Source organism: Cottoperca gobio, chromosome 6 (genome assembly GCF_900634415.1).
Source record: "Cottoperca gobio chromosome 6, fCotGob3.1, whole genome shotgun sequence".
Taxonomy (NCBI): domain Eukaryota; kingdom Metazoa; phylum Chordata; class Actinopteri; order Perciformes; family Bovichtidae; genus Cottoperca; species Cottoperca gobio.
Genome location: NC_041360.1, coordinates 3,531,532 through 3,550,994, shown reverse-complemented (window position 1 = coordinate 3,550,994; position 19,463 = coordinate 3,531,532). Strand labels below are relative to the sequence as shown.

Genomic DNA, 19,463 nt, shown 5'->3' with positions numbered 1-19,463 from the left:
AGAGATGTAAAGATGTGTGTGGCGCACTGGCTCAGCTGTGCAGTAAAAGTACTCCAGGAGACTTGTTGAATTGTTTTGGTTTAACCTTTATCAAAGTGGACATTCAAGGCTAGGAATACACTTTCACCACTGTCGCAAATATATCCTCATGAACAAATGCAAATGATTTTTTTGTTTTCTTTTATTTTCAGTGAATAGTTTATGTGTCTTTATTCTTCATCGTCATGTTTCTTACATGAAACTGCTTTAGGCGCGACAATGCGCTGTTTAGTGAACACACTTGTTAAAGCTCACATACTTTTAGTGGACTTAATAAAACTTTGTAGACTAATCCCTTAAAAGCGCCTTTTATTTTTAAGTTTTGACAGTATCCTAGCGATCTTAAAGCTGGTAGTTTAACACTCTTAATTGTAAATACGGATTTATTGATTATAAATGTTTCGGAAATATTAATATAACTCTGTTGTACTTGACTATGTTAAGGTGATGCAACGCTCGGTTATACTGTGTTTCTGTCTAAATGTATAGTTTCTATAGCCATGGCGTCACAATGATGGTATTAAGAGGTGGAATAATTCAGGTAGGACTGTGTAGGACATCACTGAAGGCCTAGGTGTGAAATGCACGGCCCGCCACTGTACTAAAGTAATGGCTGAAATTGTGCAGTGATTGGAATTGGAATTTACAGCCCTCCAAAATGTATCTGGGTTAGAATAAGATTTAGTTATTAAATCTAGATATAATTACTTAGGGGCATGCTTATTACAACTGAGATGAAGGTCTTTATAAAATGTTTCAATGATAATTCTCCATCCCGGATTTTTCAAAGTGCAATAAATATCACAGTTAAGAAGATCATATATAAAAGCATGCTAATCAAAGTTACGTGGGATTACAACATCAACATGAAATGTTTGTTCCAAATGTAGATTTATTTCCCAAAATTATTATTTATACAGAAAACTCTCTGTTTATGAGTAAAAGCAAATGTCCTTGTTTTCATCATGACTAGTTCATTTCTGCACAAGCTTTACTTGTTAGAAAAAAACAGCATTGTTTTCTTCCTCTTATTGTTAAAAAGTGGAAAATGCACTATTTTCTCTTCCTCTCTCTGCAGCTGATGCCCAATTAGAGGCCCGTGATTTCCACAGTCACAGCAGCATCCTCAGCACCAGCCCCAGCTTTAGGACCATAGTTAGAGAGGCAAGGTACGCTGGCACTCTCAATTTCCTCTGCATGGATATTTGGACAAGGCATTTGTCAAGGTGTGATGATGATGAAAGGACATGTAATCTGAATCTACAAAGGAAATTAGGTATATTTGAACAAATTAATCGAGGACACTTACCTTAGTCAGTTCCTTTAAAAACAAGACTAGGTTGAACCCTATGGCTGGACCGTGTATGGTCACTGTGCTAAATTAAGGAGAAATAGTTAAACGGAAAGGCAGAGGTGTCTATAATGTAAATTCCTGGATAGTAAGTGTTCATCTTCCAAGATTATTTGTTCTTAAACTGTACAGAAGTAGCAAGTCACATAACATGGTTAATTTACATTGGAGTCGCAAATGTCGCACAATAAGCCCTGTTTTTTTCAAAAAATAAAATTCTGGATTTCTCATCAATTTTATTGTCCTATTTCAGTCACTCTGGGTAATTAGTTTGATAATATGTGTAATTATTGTGCAGCATGATTTTTCAACCAGTAGGCAGAATAAAGCTCTGTCTGTCATGACAGTTATTAGAACTAACTAATAAAACAAATAAAAACAATAATAGTAAATCATTTCCATCCCAAGTCCCTGACAATAAGTTTCCTCTGAGGAAAACTTTCTACAGGATTCCTAAACTGCCAGTGTGTCATGATTGCTAAAGGCCTTTGATTAAAGGGGGTAAAGTTTGTGAATGTGATTGGCCATGATTGTCACAGCCACTAATGCCCTGACGCTGTGTTCAAATAGAGTCCGCTTTGTCCTCCCGTTGCACAGAGCAGCAGTAAGAAGAGATAAAAACAGAGAAAGTACTGACAGCTGCTGATTCTGAGGACAGACAGGAGGACAGACAGGATGATTCTGAAACATGAGTCATCATTGATAAAGACGTTACCAGCGGAAACACTGTCTTGCCTATTTATTTTAAACGGCCAATGGGGAAGCACCAACACTTTACCAGCCAATGGTGTAACTTCATCACTCACTCAGCGACTCATGATTTGTAATAATATCTTCACATTAAATGTGAAGCGATGACTTACACGGATGCAAAGATGCAAACTATTGGGAATTCAGGGCGAGCCACGCGAAGGACGCAACATTTACTTGACTCTGTGTCGTGATAGCCTATCAGTGTTGACATTCTCCTGATGACATATATATAATTTATCATGCAACTAATTGTTGCAACATGTTGATAACATTTTGGAAAGTCTCATGCAATATATAATCAATAAAAGTCACCAATCCCCCCCAGTATGTTTGCCTTTCATTCTAATCCTAGGAGTCTGAAGGTATTATTGTTTTTTTTTCCTAGGGGAGAAGCCCCCCCAAGTCACAGAGGAGATGAACAGGATGATGATGAGGAGGATGCAGAAGAATCCCACCATCGTACCATGATAGACAGGTTATTGGAACGACATGGAGCCTGTATCCCCCACCATGAACCCAGGATGTACTGCGCTGCAGCTACCAAAACTAAATCTATTCCAGGGTTCAGCATCCTGGCTTTCCCTGATTTCTGGGGTCACCTCCCACCACCAGGAAATGAACCCATGGCCCCACGTAAACCCAACATACAGAGGTACTCCAAGCTCAATACAGCACTTAAAAGGTGCAATTGATATCAATAACATTCAGCCATTAGATGCCGTACTCCCTCTCCCCCTTCCATTGCGTTCATGTCCAAACACTGTGGTTGCCAGTCCAATCCACAACCTGCATGTTTCATGGACATTGTTGATGTAGATTCCCTGTTAGCTAAATAGCTAAACTTAGCTTTAGCTTACCGGTCAAGAAGAAAAGTGACAGACTTGTCATTGTTTTTCAGCCACTCAGGACCAATGTTCAACCTGGTCTTGCTCCTCCTTTTGTCACTGTGCACTTGGGATTTATACAGGAGTGAAGCAAGGAGCATACTGTCAAACTACCATGTTTATGTTTTTTATACGACAACTACTGAAACTTTTGATCGCTGTCGACATAGTGATACCAACGTCGTTATACTATTAGTTTACAAGCCTTGTTAGCAATGTCCTTGCATCAGACATGTTTAATCCTGTTACCACTCTTCTCTGGTAGTACAGGACTGTTTGTTGCTAGACATGTGCAGGCTCTCTAGTATAACGTTAGGAGAAAGAAGAAAGAGGTAAACAGAACATTCATTCTGGACCCGACAATTTTTTTCCATAAAAAGCAATACTTTTATTCTGCACCTTTCTAAAAGATTTGTGAGTGTATTATTTATTTTTATTATTCGTCTACATAAAAATGTTAATCTAAGGGTAAAGATTTATTGGCTAGTCATTGGTGGCTGATAAATTGAACATCTGTTGTACCTAAAGTTTGGACGTGTGTTCTTACAAACAAAAAAGCAGCCTCCCTTCTCCTCCCTAAAAAAAGTAATCTTTCAAAGTATCCCATTGTATCACTACCTACGTCATTGGGTGATTAAGGACAGGGAATGCATTGGATAGCAAATTGGCCATCCAAAATAGGCAGAAAGAGGGTGCAAAATGAAACTTCCTCCATAGGGTTGCTGGGCTCACCCTTAGGAAAGGGTAAGGAGCTCAGACATCCGGGGAGAGTTTGGAGTAGAGCCGCTGCTCCTTCTCCTTGAAAGAGGCCAGCTGAGGTGGTTCAGGCATCTGATCAGGATGCCTGCTGGGCCCCTTGCTTTGGGGGTTATCCAGGCACGTTCAGCTGGTAATAGACCCCGAGGTAGACCCAGAACAGAGAGAGATTATATATCTCATCTGGCCTGAAAATGCCTCAAGGTTTCCCTGGAAGAGCTGGAATAGGTTTCTGGGGAAGGCAACGTCTGGAATACCTTGATTAAACTGTTGTCCCCAAGACCTGATCCCAGGTAAAATTTTGATCTGATTTCCAGCAGAAAATGGATTGATAGAAAATGGTACGTAATGAACGCTGCCATTGAGCATGAAGTTTAATCTTTCCCACATGCCGGGCATTCAGTGGGTTTTATATGATGAAATGTTACCAGAAAAAATGTGTTCCCTGACATAAAATAATACTCGGGTGGAAAAAAACAAATTACAATTACTCGTTACTGTAACAACGTTAGTTAGTTTAGTATTTTGTAGTATTGAGTATTTTTAGAAATCAGTCATTTTAATTGCACTTAAGTATTTTATATTTCAAGTATTTTTAGTCAAAACTAAAGTCACTTTAAAAACGTTTGAAAAACTGAAAATGGAATAAAGGATATAAATAAGCAGCTGCAGCAGAGGAGCAGCTTGTTTAAATGTTTACATTCACTGGCAGAGTGTCAGGTGGTAAAATTATTGTACCTCAGCACAAGTTAAAAAAACAAGTTGATTAAAGGCTCTATGTGTAACTATCAGAAAATAATTGTTATTTATGACTGTTAAGTGAACAGCAGACAGCATCATGTTGCTCTTGCTCCTACTTGCACTACGTAGGCGCCAGTGAGCATCGGTGACAAGACAGAGTCCATAATGTCAGCTAATTCATCCAGACTCCCGGTGCTGATCAGACTAGTAATTTGTCAAGCTTGACATGTTGCAAATGACTGTATCAGTTTACCAGATCCCTGCAGTGTAGTCTAGCTGGTAGCCTACATGCTAGCCTAGGTTACGGCTAACTCTTAGTTGGAAGCAATCGTTAGTTATAAACCTAACCTGAAAAAAACTTTTGTCAACGTTTGTCATAATACACAAGTTAGTATAATGGATCACGTTAGCTGCTAAAATATTTCGGGAAGCTAGCAGCATAAAGTGTTTGATAGATATAATTGGGTATCATCCGCATAACAATGAAAGTTATGCGGATGATACCCAATTATATCTATCAATTAAACCAGATGAAACCAATCAATTAGCTAAACTTCAAGCATGCCTTCAGGACATAAAATCTTGGATGTCTAGCAACCTTTTGATGTTAAACACAGACAAAACTGAAGTTATTATACTTTGCCCCAAACGCCTCTGTAACGCATTTTCTAATGACATAGAAACTCTGGATGGCATTAATTTGGCCTCCAGCACCACCCTAAGGAATCTTGGCATTATCTTTTATCAGGATGTCTCTTTTAACTCCCACATAAAACAAATCTCAAGGACTGCCTTCTTTCATCTACGTAACGTTGCAAAAATAAGACACATCCTGTCTCAAAATGATGCAGAAAAACTAGTCCATACATTTGTTACTTCAAGGCTGGATTACTGCAACTCATTGTTATCAGGTTGTCCCAAAAAGTTGCTTAAGACTCTTCAGTTGATCCAAAATGCAACAGCACGTGTATTGACAATAATTAGGACACGGGATCATAATACTCCTGTATTAGCTGCTCTAACTGGCTCCCGGTAAAATACAGAATATAATTCAAAATCCTTCTCCTGACTTACAAAGCAATTAATGGTCAGGCTCCAGCATATATTAAAGATCTCATAGTACCTTATAAACCAACTAGAGCATGAAGGCAGTCTTTGAGATTTGTTTTATGTGGGAGTCAAAAGACAGATCCTGATCAAAGACGACGCCAAGATTCCTTACAGTGGTGCTGGAGGCCAAATTAATGCAACCGAGAGCTTCTATGTCACTAGAAAATGCGTTTCGGAGGTTTTTAGGGCCAAGTATAATAACTTCAGTTTTGTCTGTGTTTAACATCAACATGTTGCTAGACATCCAAGTGTTTATGTTCTTAAGGCATGCTTCAAGTTTAGCCAATTGATTGGTTTCATCTGATTTAATTGATAGATATAATTGCATCCGCATAGCAATTTAAGTTTATAGAGTGGTTCCTTATAATATTGCCCAAAGGAAGCATATATAAGGTGAATAGAATCGGTCCAAGGACAGAACCCTGCGGAACTCCAAGACTGACTTTGGCTGTCATGAAGGATTTATCGTAAACACATACAAATTGAGATCGCTCAGATAAATAGGACTTGAACCAGCTTAGTGCGGTTCCTTTTATGCCAACACAATGTTCCAGTCTCTGTAGTAGAATGTCATGATCAACAGTGTCGAAAGCAGCACTGAGGTCTAACAAGACAAGAACAGAGACAAGTCCTTTGTCTGATGCCAATAGAAGGTCATTGGTAACTTTCACCAGTGCCGTCTCTGTGCTATGATGAACTCTAAATCCAGATTGAAAAACCTCAAATAAACTATTATTATGTAAAAAATCACACAACTGTTTTGCAACTGCTTTCTCAAGGATCTTAGCAAGAAAGGGAAGGTTAGATATCTGCCTATAGTTGGCTAAAACCTCTGGATCAAGACTAGGCTTTTTAAGAAGTGTTTTTATTACAGCTACTTTAAAGGATTGTGGTACGTAGCCAGATAATAGAGACAGGTTGATCATATTTAATAACAAGGTGTTAATTAAGGGTAAAACTTCTTTAAACAGTTTAGTTGGAATCGGGTCTAAAAGACAGGTTGATGGTTTAGACCAGTGTTACTCATTGCGCGGCTCGTGAGCTGCCTGCGGCTCGCGAGCTGCCTGCGGCTCGCCAAGCTTTAATTGGTGGCTTGCGTGGCAGTGGGCTAAATAAAGAGGTGATATATATGATTATGGAGTCAATACAGATATTTCATAAAATCAAGCAGGGCTGTTACATATAACCCATTAAAACACTGAAAGTGTCTGCTCTATTATCCTACAAATAATACAAATAATTGATAAAGGATGCAAATATAGACTAGAAACAAGATATTTAAACTTGCTCGGCACTAAACTGATTCACTGCGGAGTTGACAGTTTTGGCGGTCTATCAGCACTACAATGGTGAATGTGCTCTTGGACGAGTAGATACGTGGTGGGCTATTATATATATATAAATAAATAAATAAACTTAAGCTCATTAAAATATGTTAACATAAGCATGCTTATGAATATGGACATTTGCTAAAAAATAATTTATATCGATCAATTTGAACATTTAAATTGAGGATACTACGACCAACCTGGCACTTCATACTCGCGTTAGCTTGGCTCCGGTCGTTTCACCATTTCATATTAGTTAGCTTGTGTTTCTACGGACGTAAAATGGATCGATTTCTTATTAAAAAATAGTTGCACACCAGGTGGACAGAAACAAAACGTGACAAACGAGGAAAATTAAGATTTGGCTTTGGAGCACCGCGGAATCGAGCGGAAGATGCTGGAGATGCGGTTTGTGGACAGACAACAGCTGCTCCCGTTAAAGAAAGAACGGTACGAGCCATACAAAACGAGCAAAGGAAAATACAAGACAAGTGGACAGAGGAGTTTGTATTTGTCTTCCACGAGTCGAACCCTTTGTGCTTAACAAAGGCTCGTCCAATCAATGTGGCTCTCACGTAAAAAAGTCTTGAATGTGACTCACTTTTAAGTCTACATTGGGTTGCTTATTTTGGCAGGAGGGTCCACGCCACCTTTGGAATGCTGGCAATAGACAATTTCCAACCACCTCTGAAGATATTCCATGTCTTTTGCCATGTGAAAGAATAAGTCAAAATATAAACAAAAATATATATTTCCAATTTTAAAGGTCAATCAGTGACACTTTATGGGGATTTGCACATTCACTCACTCAAGTAATAGGTCTCTGGATGTGTAAAGGGGGAGGGGTTGTATTTCATCTAAAAGGGTATTTAGGTAGTCAACAAAAACAGATGAAGTACCTAACACATACAGTTGTCAGGCACACACACACACACACACACACACACACACACACACACACACACACACACACACACAGTCCGTATAGAACTGGTTGTGAGGTTGTGACAGACTGAATGTAGTCATTTCTGATAAACCAAAACTGGATTTTAATCTCTCAAAAAAAAGTGAACACCTCATTTGAATAACATCTTATTTAGCATTTTTCAGTGTACAAGAAACAATAAAATTGAAATTCTCAGCATACAAATATGATTGTTTTTCCTGGCATTTACAGCAACAGCAAGACTGGTCCAAAACATTATGAATAACGTAGCCAATATTTATTACATATCTGATTATTTGGTATGTCACTGGTGTTTTTGTCGAGAACTATTTATTTGCATAGAAACTTTCTATTTGATTGCAGTTTAAAATTATCTTTATTGGTAGCAGAGTATTCTTCTTCTTCTCTACTCTGCCTGTCGCTGTCAGCTCCAAGCCCATTGGCTCGTACTGAAGACATAAATATTTTAAATCCCCTCACAAACACATTTTTTTAATTTCACGTTTTATTAAAAAGAAAACACTCAGTAATTTTCTAAAACAGCAGGTTATTAGTTTTTTTTTTATCAAAAAGGAGTAAATACTGCATTTGTTGGGGACTATTTTCAGCGCCGGATTAATCCACATTTGGTTCTCTAGTGAGTGTCTGTGGCAGCAGGACGGTGTGTGTGTGTGGGATTGAGTGAGAATAAAGTACAGTGTGTGTGTTCATGTTAATGAAGCAACATGTCACTCAGTGCAACAATGAACAAACAACATGAGATTTGTTAGTAAATGAAAATATAAATTATCACCAGATTTATCCTTTAACTGAAGTGCAGTTGCTCTAATCTTCAGTGTTAGTGAAAACCTCTGTGACTAAACCCTATGGTCTTGTTTTAGAATGTGCTGCTCAAAACATTGAACGTCTGAGTAAGTTTTGCCGTACATTTATTTAGCACTTTTATTTAGTTTGCATATTTTTATTTCACCTATAGTTGTTTTTATATTGAGCTGTGGGGGTATGTGTGTATTGTATAATGTCAATCTGCATCTATGTTGTGGTTATATATGTGTATGCAGAAAAGTTTGTGTGTGTGTGTACGTATGTACGGCACTTTTAATACCGCTCCTCCGAGACATTTCAAGAGGCCAACAGACGCTGACATTTAAAAATGGTAAAGATGCAATTTCCCTCTGAACTTGCCAGTCTGTTGGTGCGCACATACATTTTTTTAATTTATTTTTTTGAGTTAGCAGTCCCTTAATAGAACTAATGTTGGCGTCATTTTTGCCACGGCTGCTTTGTGAGTAAATTGTCTCGGGTATAGAATAAGATTAGACTTAATGCGAGGGACCTTTCAAGCTCTGTATAATTTCACGACCAAATCTTCTCCTCCAGTCTACTCTGCCTCTGTCCGCTCTGGGACTACTTTGGTTTAATCAAAGTATTTATAGACCATCATTGAGCTGAGTGACCTGTGTTGAAAAAGGGAGTAACTCTTGGTTTACACTGAATATTACAATTACAGTGGTTAGATTGGTGTCTAATGATTGGGGGGTCACGGCTGAGCAACGGTTTCCAGACAACCCTCTCCCCAGCAACGTCTTCCAGCTCCTCCTGGGGAATCCCGAGGTGCCCAGTATCCGTAGTCCCATTCTTTCGGTCACTGCCCAAAGCTCATGACCATAGGTGACAGTTGGAACGTAGACCAAAGTAGAGGCGGAAGTTGTGTAATGCTGTTATAAGCCCTGATATACCTCTCAGGGAGGTAGTAGAGGTGCATGGAAGGTCAATGTTCATTTACCATATCCTTCTTACAGTAATTGTTATTTTCAGAATGTTTTGTTGTGACCTTTTTAGTGCCTAAACCTAACTGAACCTTTACTATCAGAGAATGGTCATATAAATCATTTTCATAAAGGTCGTATGTTGTTCGAGGGCACTGACAAATTATATTTTACATTGTGTACAAAGCGTAGCCTTGTCAATAAAAACTAACTTTGTAACACTTTTCTATAAACTTAGTTTTAAAAGGTCAACTTGGGGTGTTTTGGTGGTTTACATGCTGATCCTGTAAAAACAACATCCCCGTTTTTAGTCCAGACGGGGGCCTGTTGCATGTCACCCGCCTTCTCTCTCCCCTCATTTCCTGTCATCTCTCTGCTGTCCACTATTAAATAAAGGAGAAACCAAATTGTACTTCATTATTACTGATTTATTATTACTGTACTTTATGCTTATCATTAGTAGCTTTAGTTGTCAAATAAATGTAGACGAGTGCAATGTACAATATAAAAGACATAAAATTGAAATTCTCATGTAAAGTGCAAGTACTTCAGAAAATAAAAGGTTTTCTATCAGTGGCGAATGGAGAGCAGAGGGCCCAAAAAACTAAAGTATATCAGAGCAAAGGGACCTCGACGGAGTCCGAACGAAAGTCAACAAAAAAAGTTATAAAACGTCTTTTTCTGAAAATTCCTGTACAGCATTATCCGAGTGTCTTGTACCGATTCATGGTATCATTGAAATCCAAACACGGTTGTGTTTGCTAATCAAAGCATTTTTCTTTAAGGAATGTGTTGTGCTTTTTGACTCGCTTGTGCTTTGAATCGACATCCCACCTACGATACAACACAGCACATTCCCTTCCCGGAGGGTTTTCTGAAAAGGCTTTTTTAGCAATAGTTTAGCAAAAATAGCGGTCTTTAGATTTGGACTTGGCGCTGCACAGGAATCTCCAATTTTTTTCTGATTATTACCTTTTTTTCTGTCTTTTGAGCTCATGCCATCTGATGCCCATGTCTGTTTGCAGTGATGTGCTTTCCTCTTTTAGGCGCTACGCTCTGCTTAACGCCGGTCAATAGAAAACTGGTTCTGTGACCATAGAGAGTGAGTGAGCTAAGGTTAGCGAGGGCTTCCTGCTTAAAAATCATCCATACCTTCTCTGTTCTCATGTAAACCTCTGAAACTCCCTGTGCTTCTATCAAAACTCAGTGTAATCTCCATCTGCTGTAAAAGTCACATCTAAAGAGCCTTCTCAATGTTAACATTTCCCTTCATGTATTTGTCTTTATCAGGAAGAAAGTGCTTGAAGATGTCCAACGTTTCCTGAATACTGATGACATCATCAACCAGGAAGTGTTTGACCTGGAAGACAGTAGGTAAGTAAACAACACAGATATACACACACAGAGCACTTACATTCATCAAGCTGTCTATTTTACAAGATGATGTTTGGATTTAGATTTGATCTCAAATGGGAATGAAACATGCCCTAAAACCCATTTGGTCGTTTTTGTCTCTTTTTCTGTCAGTCTTCAGTGTCCGTCTGATTCCTTGAGGTTTTTCTCTAAATTTGAATGTGGGAACCTAAGGAAGGCTTTTCATGTCCGCAGGTATGGACACACACACACACACACACACACACACACACACACACACACACACACACACACACACACACACACACACACGCAGTCCTGACTCAGTAGTAGCAGTGTTTGTTTTACTACCTCTTCTCTTCTTCAGATATGAATATGACCTCATCTTGAATGCAGATGCTAACTGTAACCAGCACACCCAGTGGTTTTACTTTGAAGTCAGTAACATGGTGGCAGACGTCCCCTACCGTTTTAATGTCATCAACTGTGAGAAGAGCAACAGCCAGTTCAACTATGGTGAGAAGGTGTGTGTGTGTGTGCGTGTGTGCTTGTGTGTGTGTGTGTGTGTGTGTGTGTGTGTGTGTGTGTGTGTTTTGCATAGAGCATTTTCATTTAATTGAATATCTAATTCAAAGTGACACTAGTTCATTTATTCATTTACAATACATGCTCAAACTTCAAACTATGTCAAGGTCAAAAAGGAGAGACGCGATCCTGAGGTCACCTAACTGGACACTCTTTACTTAAAAAGGCAACAATAAAAAAGAAACTGTCCAAAACTTGACTAAACATACGTCAAGTGACAAGGCAAGATAACAAGCTCAAAAGAGTGTAACACTAGGGAAACTGCTGGAAAGCTCACTAGAACGGATAAGATGAACTGCTGCAAACAAAGGGGAAAGTAGAGACTAAATACACAAGGGGAGGAAGGTGATTAGGAACAGGTGAAACTGATGAGGGCAAGTAGGCACACAGGCGGGAAACACACAAGGGCAGGAAGTGAAGTATCTGAAAGGAGAGACAAGGGTGAGTAAACCAAAATAAAACAGGAAGACAACTAAAAACAGAAAAGCAAGGAGAACCCAATTCAGACAAGGGGCCAGGACATGACACGTCTGGTTTGCGACCTTTGTGGAAACACTCTTGACTGACAGCATGAGTTTTAGAGCTTTAGTACCACAAGCTCCAGTCCTTTTTTAAAAAGGCAATCACCGCTCCTGCCTGCCAGTCCTTAACAACATAACCTCAGAATCTCAGGTTTATCTCATCTTAGCTTTGCCACTGTGGGGCCTCTTAACTATCTTAGGGACCTCCGCAGGGCCATGTGAGTTGCGAGCAGTTCTTGCCGGGCGGCCCACACATTAGTGCTTACTCACTGAGAGGATACTTTTTATTTTTAATGCTGATTCATATGGGTTCTTGAATGTAGTATACTGGATTTACAGCACTGTGTCTGTGTACACCTTATGGGTACCAGGAGAATATGGATGTGGAATATAAAGAGGGAATTTTCTACTGTGCTCCTCAATAATATAACTCATATGTTAGGTATTAGAATCTAAAGACGTTTTGGCGTCTAAAGACAAAAACGTAACCTCTGATGTCCATTGCAAACAATTGTTTTCTTCAGTATCACAGTTATCTATCAGAGCTCTGTCTCACACACACACACACACACACACACACACACACGCACACACACACACACACACACACACACACACACACACACACACACACACACACCCCTGGCTATGTTTTCTTGCTCTTATCCTCTCCCTTTCTGAAGACAGCTCTACAGGCTCAGCAGTGGGTCCGACCATAATAGACCATCCATTACAACTAAATACACAAACAGACAAAGGGATCTCAAAACACACTCAGTATCTCCAGTAGCAATCGCACTTCTTTCACACACACTTACTACACATTGATTCATACAATGCCCTTTGTACTGGAAAATAGTTCTTTTTAACGTCCCTTGGGAAATCGGTTTCATCTCAGGAAGAAGTGAATGAATAGAAAAAACGATGGCTCTTCCAGAATAGTCTATATCCTATTGGACACAAAATGGCTTTTCTTCTGAAAGATTGTGCTGACATGCTAGAAAGTCATCCAACTATCTATTTTTAGCTCCCGGAGATTTGATGCATTTTAAATTAAGAACAGTGGCTCTTTAACTTTTCCAGACTCCAGGGCTAAAAGTCAGGATAGAAAAACACTGTGGGTACAGAGTGGTGGAGAGTTTGGCACATATTTACAAGGTCACCAAGCTTCATGGTATTTCTTCCAGTCAGGAAACATGGGGAGGTCTGACATGACAGAGGACTTGAACCTTGACCCTTACCTGTCTGGCACATTGTAAACAACCTTGGTTTAAGCACTACACACATGCAATGGTAGGGTGTAGTGACTTCACAGTTAGTCTGACTCACAGGACGTATATTGTGGGTATATGCCTGCCATTGGTCGCCTATTTCAAACGGAATTCTTCGGCAATCTGAGTGTTACCATTTTTGCGAGGGCACCATCGGTGCATCCTGATCTTAGCTCCACCTAAGATGATTGTGTTTGGCTTAAAGAAATGCAAACAAGCCAGAGCGTTTTTTTCCCTTTAGTGCGTAATTATTATTGGTTCAACCAGACCTTTCTCCAGCGCTGCGACAGCTACTTTTTTACAGGAAGCTTAAAGGAGCAATGTGTAATTCCAAGCCACCTGCTCCAAATAAATGGGGGTCGCAGCATTTCACCTCTAATACTTGGTCCATACAATTTCAATATACAGTCATCACTTTTTGAGAAAAAGCCTACTACTAACAAACAGCAGGGCAAGAATATGCACAATTCCACCAAAGTGCTGAAACTTTGAGAGTTGCTCAAAATAACACTGCAAACTTATAATCTTCACATGTGGCGTCAGCCTGTAGTTGATGTTACTCATCTGTGTGTTTACTGTGGCACTAACGTTAACTGTGGGCTTATATATATATAAAATATATAATAATAAATACATTATTTTATGTCAATTCTTACATCAGAGAAGAACCTTTTAATGTTATATAGCATACATAACAATATTATAGAACTGTGACACCAAGTCTGTTTATGTGACACCAAGATGTCTATCTGTGCGTGTGTGTGTGCGTATGTGTGTGCGTGTGCGTGTGCGTGTGCGTGCGTGTGCGTGCACTGCAGGAATGCAGCCGGTGCTGTACTCAGTAAGGGAAGCTCTGGAAGGAAGACCACACTGGGTCAGGACCGGGACTGAAATTTGTTATTTCAGGTATGATTGAAATGCACAGATTCCTCATTATATTAATATGATTCACCTACAGAGGCTCAAACTCCAACAAAACAAATCACCACTAGAAAGGTGCACGAAGTAGAGTGCAGATCTCCTCGAGGTGTGTCCGTCATTTTAAAATCAAAAATGTAAATGTTGTTTCTCTACTTTGTTATCATCTATAGTTGTTAGTTATAGTGGAATATTAAAAACACCATCAATTTTTTTTGGGGAAATTAATAAATACATTCATTTTGCTAGTCCTAAAGAGGAAAAGTCACACTGGAATTATTAAAAAATACTCCTGATTATATCTGAGTTAACTGCTGTTTTCTTACCGTTTTATATATAGTTTAAGTAAAGCACCCTCCTGTAGTTTTAGCTGGGAGATCAGCTGTTTGAGCCGCAAATCTGAAAAAACTGTCAGCTTCCTTATTGTAATAATTAAACCAAATAAACTCACAAATCTAGAAATACTTTTACACTTATTCTTCTTATTAAACAGACAAATACAACCGTAAAAAAAAATCTGATTCAAACTGGACAGAAACAATTTGGTTAATCTCTTAATTCATAGAGTTACAGGTGAAAATTTGCTGACTCTCTCTGTGTGTTCGCTCAGGGCATGAGCTTATTCAGAGGCAGACCATCTAGATAGCTCAGTGCCAAAGATAGAGACACTTACAGACACTACTGGAGATTAACCTTTTAACTACCTATTACATAAATTATTCTTTGTTACTCCCTCTATTTTCTCCTCAAGAAATCAATTTTGTCCGGCTCAGGGCACAAGGAGAACAACCTTTTATACTCTGACCTTTACCATCACCTTCAAACACAATGAGGACGTCTGCTACCTGGCCTACCATTATCCCTACACATACTCTGCTCTGAAGGTACTGATCCACCCACCCATCCATCTCTCTATTTTAGTTTTGTATCCTATATACTTCTGACATATCGATCTGACCTGTTGTCCTCCATTACAATTATCTGTCAACTGGAGTTAAAAACACTTGATAATCTTAGAAATTACAACATGTTCTTAAAATGAAACTAGTTAGCTTAATTTGTCAATCCCAATACCACAAATCACATATTTGGCATTTGACATTCGGGGCTCAGCCCGGAACTCTGTAGGGAGGCCCGGGGGGACCCTCTACTGGAATTTATTTTGATAAACAAGTTCTTTTTCGTCTTTTCTTTTTCATTATTGTCTCACTCTGGCACTTCAAGAACATGTTTTAATCATTGATTGAAATGTGTATCTCAAAAACTGTTCTTTAAATACTGGTAGTCGTTACTAATTATTATTCAAGTTTTGAATGGACAACTGACATTTCTCTTCTCTCGTCTCATGATTAAGACATTATTATAAGCAGCATTATCAGACTGTAGATAAAGTTTCCTCTAAAAAGTTGGTCTGTAATTGTTTGAATAATTCATGTCTATATATCTTCCAGCTAAGTTTCACGCAACCATGCTGGTATGCAAATGTAATAAGGAAATGAGTGCAGTGGTCACGGGACATTGATTTTTAAGCACATTTCCTGCAACCAATATGGTACAATATGGATTATTTTGACTCTTAAGCTTTAACATTGTAATTGTGCTACTGGAGATGTTTAGAAATCCGGAGTTTGAAGAAAATCTTGTCAAGGGTTCAAATAATTTCCTCTGACTAGAATATTTACTGTACACACCCTATGGATGAGAGGCCAAAGACCTGGCCTTCTTTGTTTATAGCAAAACAAAAAGGGAGGAGCATGACCCTGAAGAGTTCTTCGTCTCACATGTTATTCAGGTTAACTTACAAAAACACCCAAGATTGGGAAAAATATGGTTTTGGTTAAATGTTAACACAACCCATCTCATTCCTCTAGTCAATGTTGACTTAATATTTAATCAAAGCCACCACATTAATGTGACAGTTTCGAGTCGAGACCTTTGGCGCCCATTTCTTGTTGTCTTTCCACTTGCATAGCCCCGAAAATACTTTAGTTGTCACAAATGTATATAATTTTTTAGATATGTAAAAATGCTTCCTTATGATGTTGATAAACGCCATTATATTTCCTTCAGAATATATGTGATATAACACATTTGTTTTACATAACCTGGAAGACCATAAGATGTGAATACCTTCAAACAAAGCTGAATGTAAATCTCTGGAGAACAGAGTACATGTCACTAATGTGTATTGTATCCGTCAGGCTCATCTGAAGCTGCTGCAGAAGTCAGTGGATCCTGCCAAGGTGTTTTTCCAGCAGCAGGTTCTTTGTGGCACTTTGGCTGGAAACCCGTGTCCACTGGTTACCATCACTGCCTGTCCTGCCAGCAGGAGCTGCAGAGACATGCACCAGCTCCGTGAGTACTGTGTGTGTGTGTGTGTGTGTGTGTGTGTGTGTGTGTGTGTGTGTGTGTGTGTGTGTGTGTGTGTGTGCATGTGCGTGTGCATAGTGAACAGGTGTGTTTGTGAGCAGACGATCCTTCCTGACAGAGACAGATATCCCATGCTTTGTTTGTTTTTCACTCCATAATTGAAAGCCAGTGATCCTTAGCAGTTGGGAATATGAAGAAATCATTTGTTTTGGGAAAAAACATATGAGATTCATCTTAGCATATCTACATTAGCATAATACTATACGAGGCCACTGTAGTTGCTATTACACACCGGGCATTTGTGCATAGCAATTATGCCATTTCATCTAATCATTTTCCCCCAAATGCTCCAACACAGTCAGCTCTTCAGGAATTGGACAGAACTACTCGATTTCACCGTTGATACTCATTTAAATATGAATCAATGTAGTTGAAAAACTAAATGTAAAATGATGTCACCCCCAGTAAACACAGGTTCACCAAAGAATGGCCAAGTGGCTGTGTCAGGGTTCATCCCAGTGCATAGAACTGGTGACCCAGCAGGGGATTTCTCACACTAGCAATTCATCTTCTTCCCCTGAGTGTTTGTTTTACTCGTAGCCCAATTTTCACCGCACATTGATTTTGCTCAGGCAAATCCTATCCTTGCTGAAGGTGTTCTTGTTGATCTCTCGTAGTGGCCTTTATCTGCAGCAGAGAGGAGATCTCCCTCAGGCAGTTGATGTTCACTTGAAGAAGGCAATTAACCTGACGGAGCCTCCCTGCTATGCTTATGGAGATTTGTCTGTGAGCATGTGTGTGACTCTTTTAATCCTGAGGAGTAATGTGTGTGTGTGTGTGTGTGTGTATGTGTGTGTGTGTGTGTGTGTGTACATGCTAATAAGGTCCAATTACAACCAGCCAGGTCAGTGTAAAGAGCTGCACCATGAGGGCCACTTATTAGATGAAAGTTATGTTCAAATTCGATTTGAGCTCATAAGCTCATAATGACAAATGTCAACACAGTTATTTTTCTTCTCTGGTAAAAAAATGTGATGATGGCGAAACTAAGTTCTGCTCTTTGTCTTTGATGTTTTTCTTCGACATACACGCTTTTCTTCAGAAGGGAAGGATTAGACACAGCAGCCTGCTTCCTGTCTCACTCCTCTTGTCTCTAATTAAAAAGGTTTCCACTGCAATCACAGCGCCTCTCCGAAAGCTATTCATTATCAGACATAATCTTTTCTAGCAGGACTGGCAAGGCCGGCAGGCAGCTGGAGCTGGAGCTGGACTAGGATGGTTCCTCTGGCACACTTTGTGCTCTTTATCACATCCTTTTTGTCTTTTTTAAATTTCTTAAATCATAAATAAACGGAAGGAGGCTTCCAGTGACAACAAGGACTGGTTATGGTTCGAGTAGCTCCACCCTGAGATCCTCATGCACGAGTCTCCACATGTGGAACTCCCGGCCGGAATATCTCAGGCTTGCCAAGTCTGTTTCATCTTTTAAATCTCTTTTCAAACTCAATTCTCTTGAATATGAACAGATACAATGATAGAGTTTATTAGAGAGAGCATGAGTGTCTGTGAAGTGGAAAACCAACACATGGACTGACCGTTTGCTCTGTTTAGCAATCGGTGTCATAAAATTAAAATGGACCTTCAGAATAAAGTTGTGCTGGGTTAAATAGTGTTAATGAAAGCACAGACTATACATCTGATTAATAGTCGGAAAACTGTGACAATACTACTTGTGTCCTCTTTAGAGCAGAGTAGAACTGAGACACTGGGAGTCCTATTTGATTGCTATTGCATCATTTATATGTGAGGACAGAGCACAGGCCACAAGGCTTTTATGAGATAAAACTTGCCGTCAAAGAGGAATTGCTCGGTGGCTAACATGTTTGCATCATGCATGCACAGTCCATAATTCCCACTCTAACATGATTTTTTATCCCAGGCCTCTGGTAGTTGTTGTATCTTCTGATGTCCAGTTCTTATACAATGATAACCTCATAGAGGGGGCCTTATGGAACTAAATCCGGGCCAAAGGTTTTGATCATTTAAAAAAATCATTAGAAACTGAAAGTCCAAGTTTTGATCTTGAAGTTTTAATAATATATTCAAACAAAACACAAGTGTATGAAAAGTGACCCGACCCCGGATAAGCGGTAGACGATGGATGGAGACATGGATTTATTTGTATTTTATTTTTTGCACATTTACAGTTTCAAATCTTATTTTTTCGGCTTTAGATCTTCTTTTCACTTTCAGATTGTATTTTCTCAGTTTCAGACTTTTGGCCCTGATCTGGCGTGGGGGGCGTGGCTTCAACTGAGAGGAGAGCAAAACAAAGAAGGCTGAGGACCTTCCTTAATCATGTTGCCTTCAGGGAACGTAGGTACTACGAGAAGTATGATTCAACACTTTGTATACAACATATTCCCGTTATGGGCAGTAGAAAAAAACTGACACCAGTGACAAAGTTCTGTTTGGCAAGCTGTCTTAGACCGTACTTGGTACCAATATCAGTATAAGAGCAATACACTATGACAGACTGCAGTTCAACAGCCACACTTCCCACTTCCACATAGAACTGTGAATGCAGCGCAATATCAGCTTGGCGCTTGCGATGGCATCCGCTCCACCAGGACAACCTGCTCACTATTTTTAATAGATACTCTGGGAAATTATCCTAAATACTATAATGGCTAATTTTTAATATACATACAAGGAAAATACGTTTTTAGCCAAAGCTGGAAATTAAA

At 39.3% G+C, this 19,463-nt stretch overlaps 1 protein-coding gene across 1 annotated transcript in view; it reads left to right on the top strand.

The window, feature by feature from the left end:
- Positions 1-19,463, top strand: part of agbl1 (AGBL carboxypeptidase 1) — a 130,766-nt gene that overhangs the window by 70,355 nt on the left and 40,948 nt on the right. The window contains exons 13-20 of the mRNA XM_029434166.1: positions 1,118-1,208; positions 2,529-2,795; positions 10,968-11,051; positions 11,205-11,285; positions 11,419-11,567; positions 14,247-14,334; positions 15,098-15,230; positions 16,548-16,701. Coding sequence (XP_029290026.1) covers positions 1,118-1,208; positions 2,529-2,795; positions 10,968-11,051; positions 11,205-11,285; positions 11,419-11,567; positions 14,247-14,334; positions 15,098-15,230; positions 16,548-16,701 — 1,047 coding nt within the window. The remainder of the gene's footprint in view (positions 1-1,117; positions 1,209-2,528; positions 2,796-10,967; positions 11,052-11,204; positions 11,286-11,418; positions 11,568-14,246; positions 14,335-15,097; positions 15,231-16,547; positions 16,702-19,463) is intronic.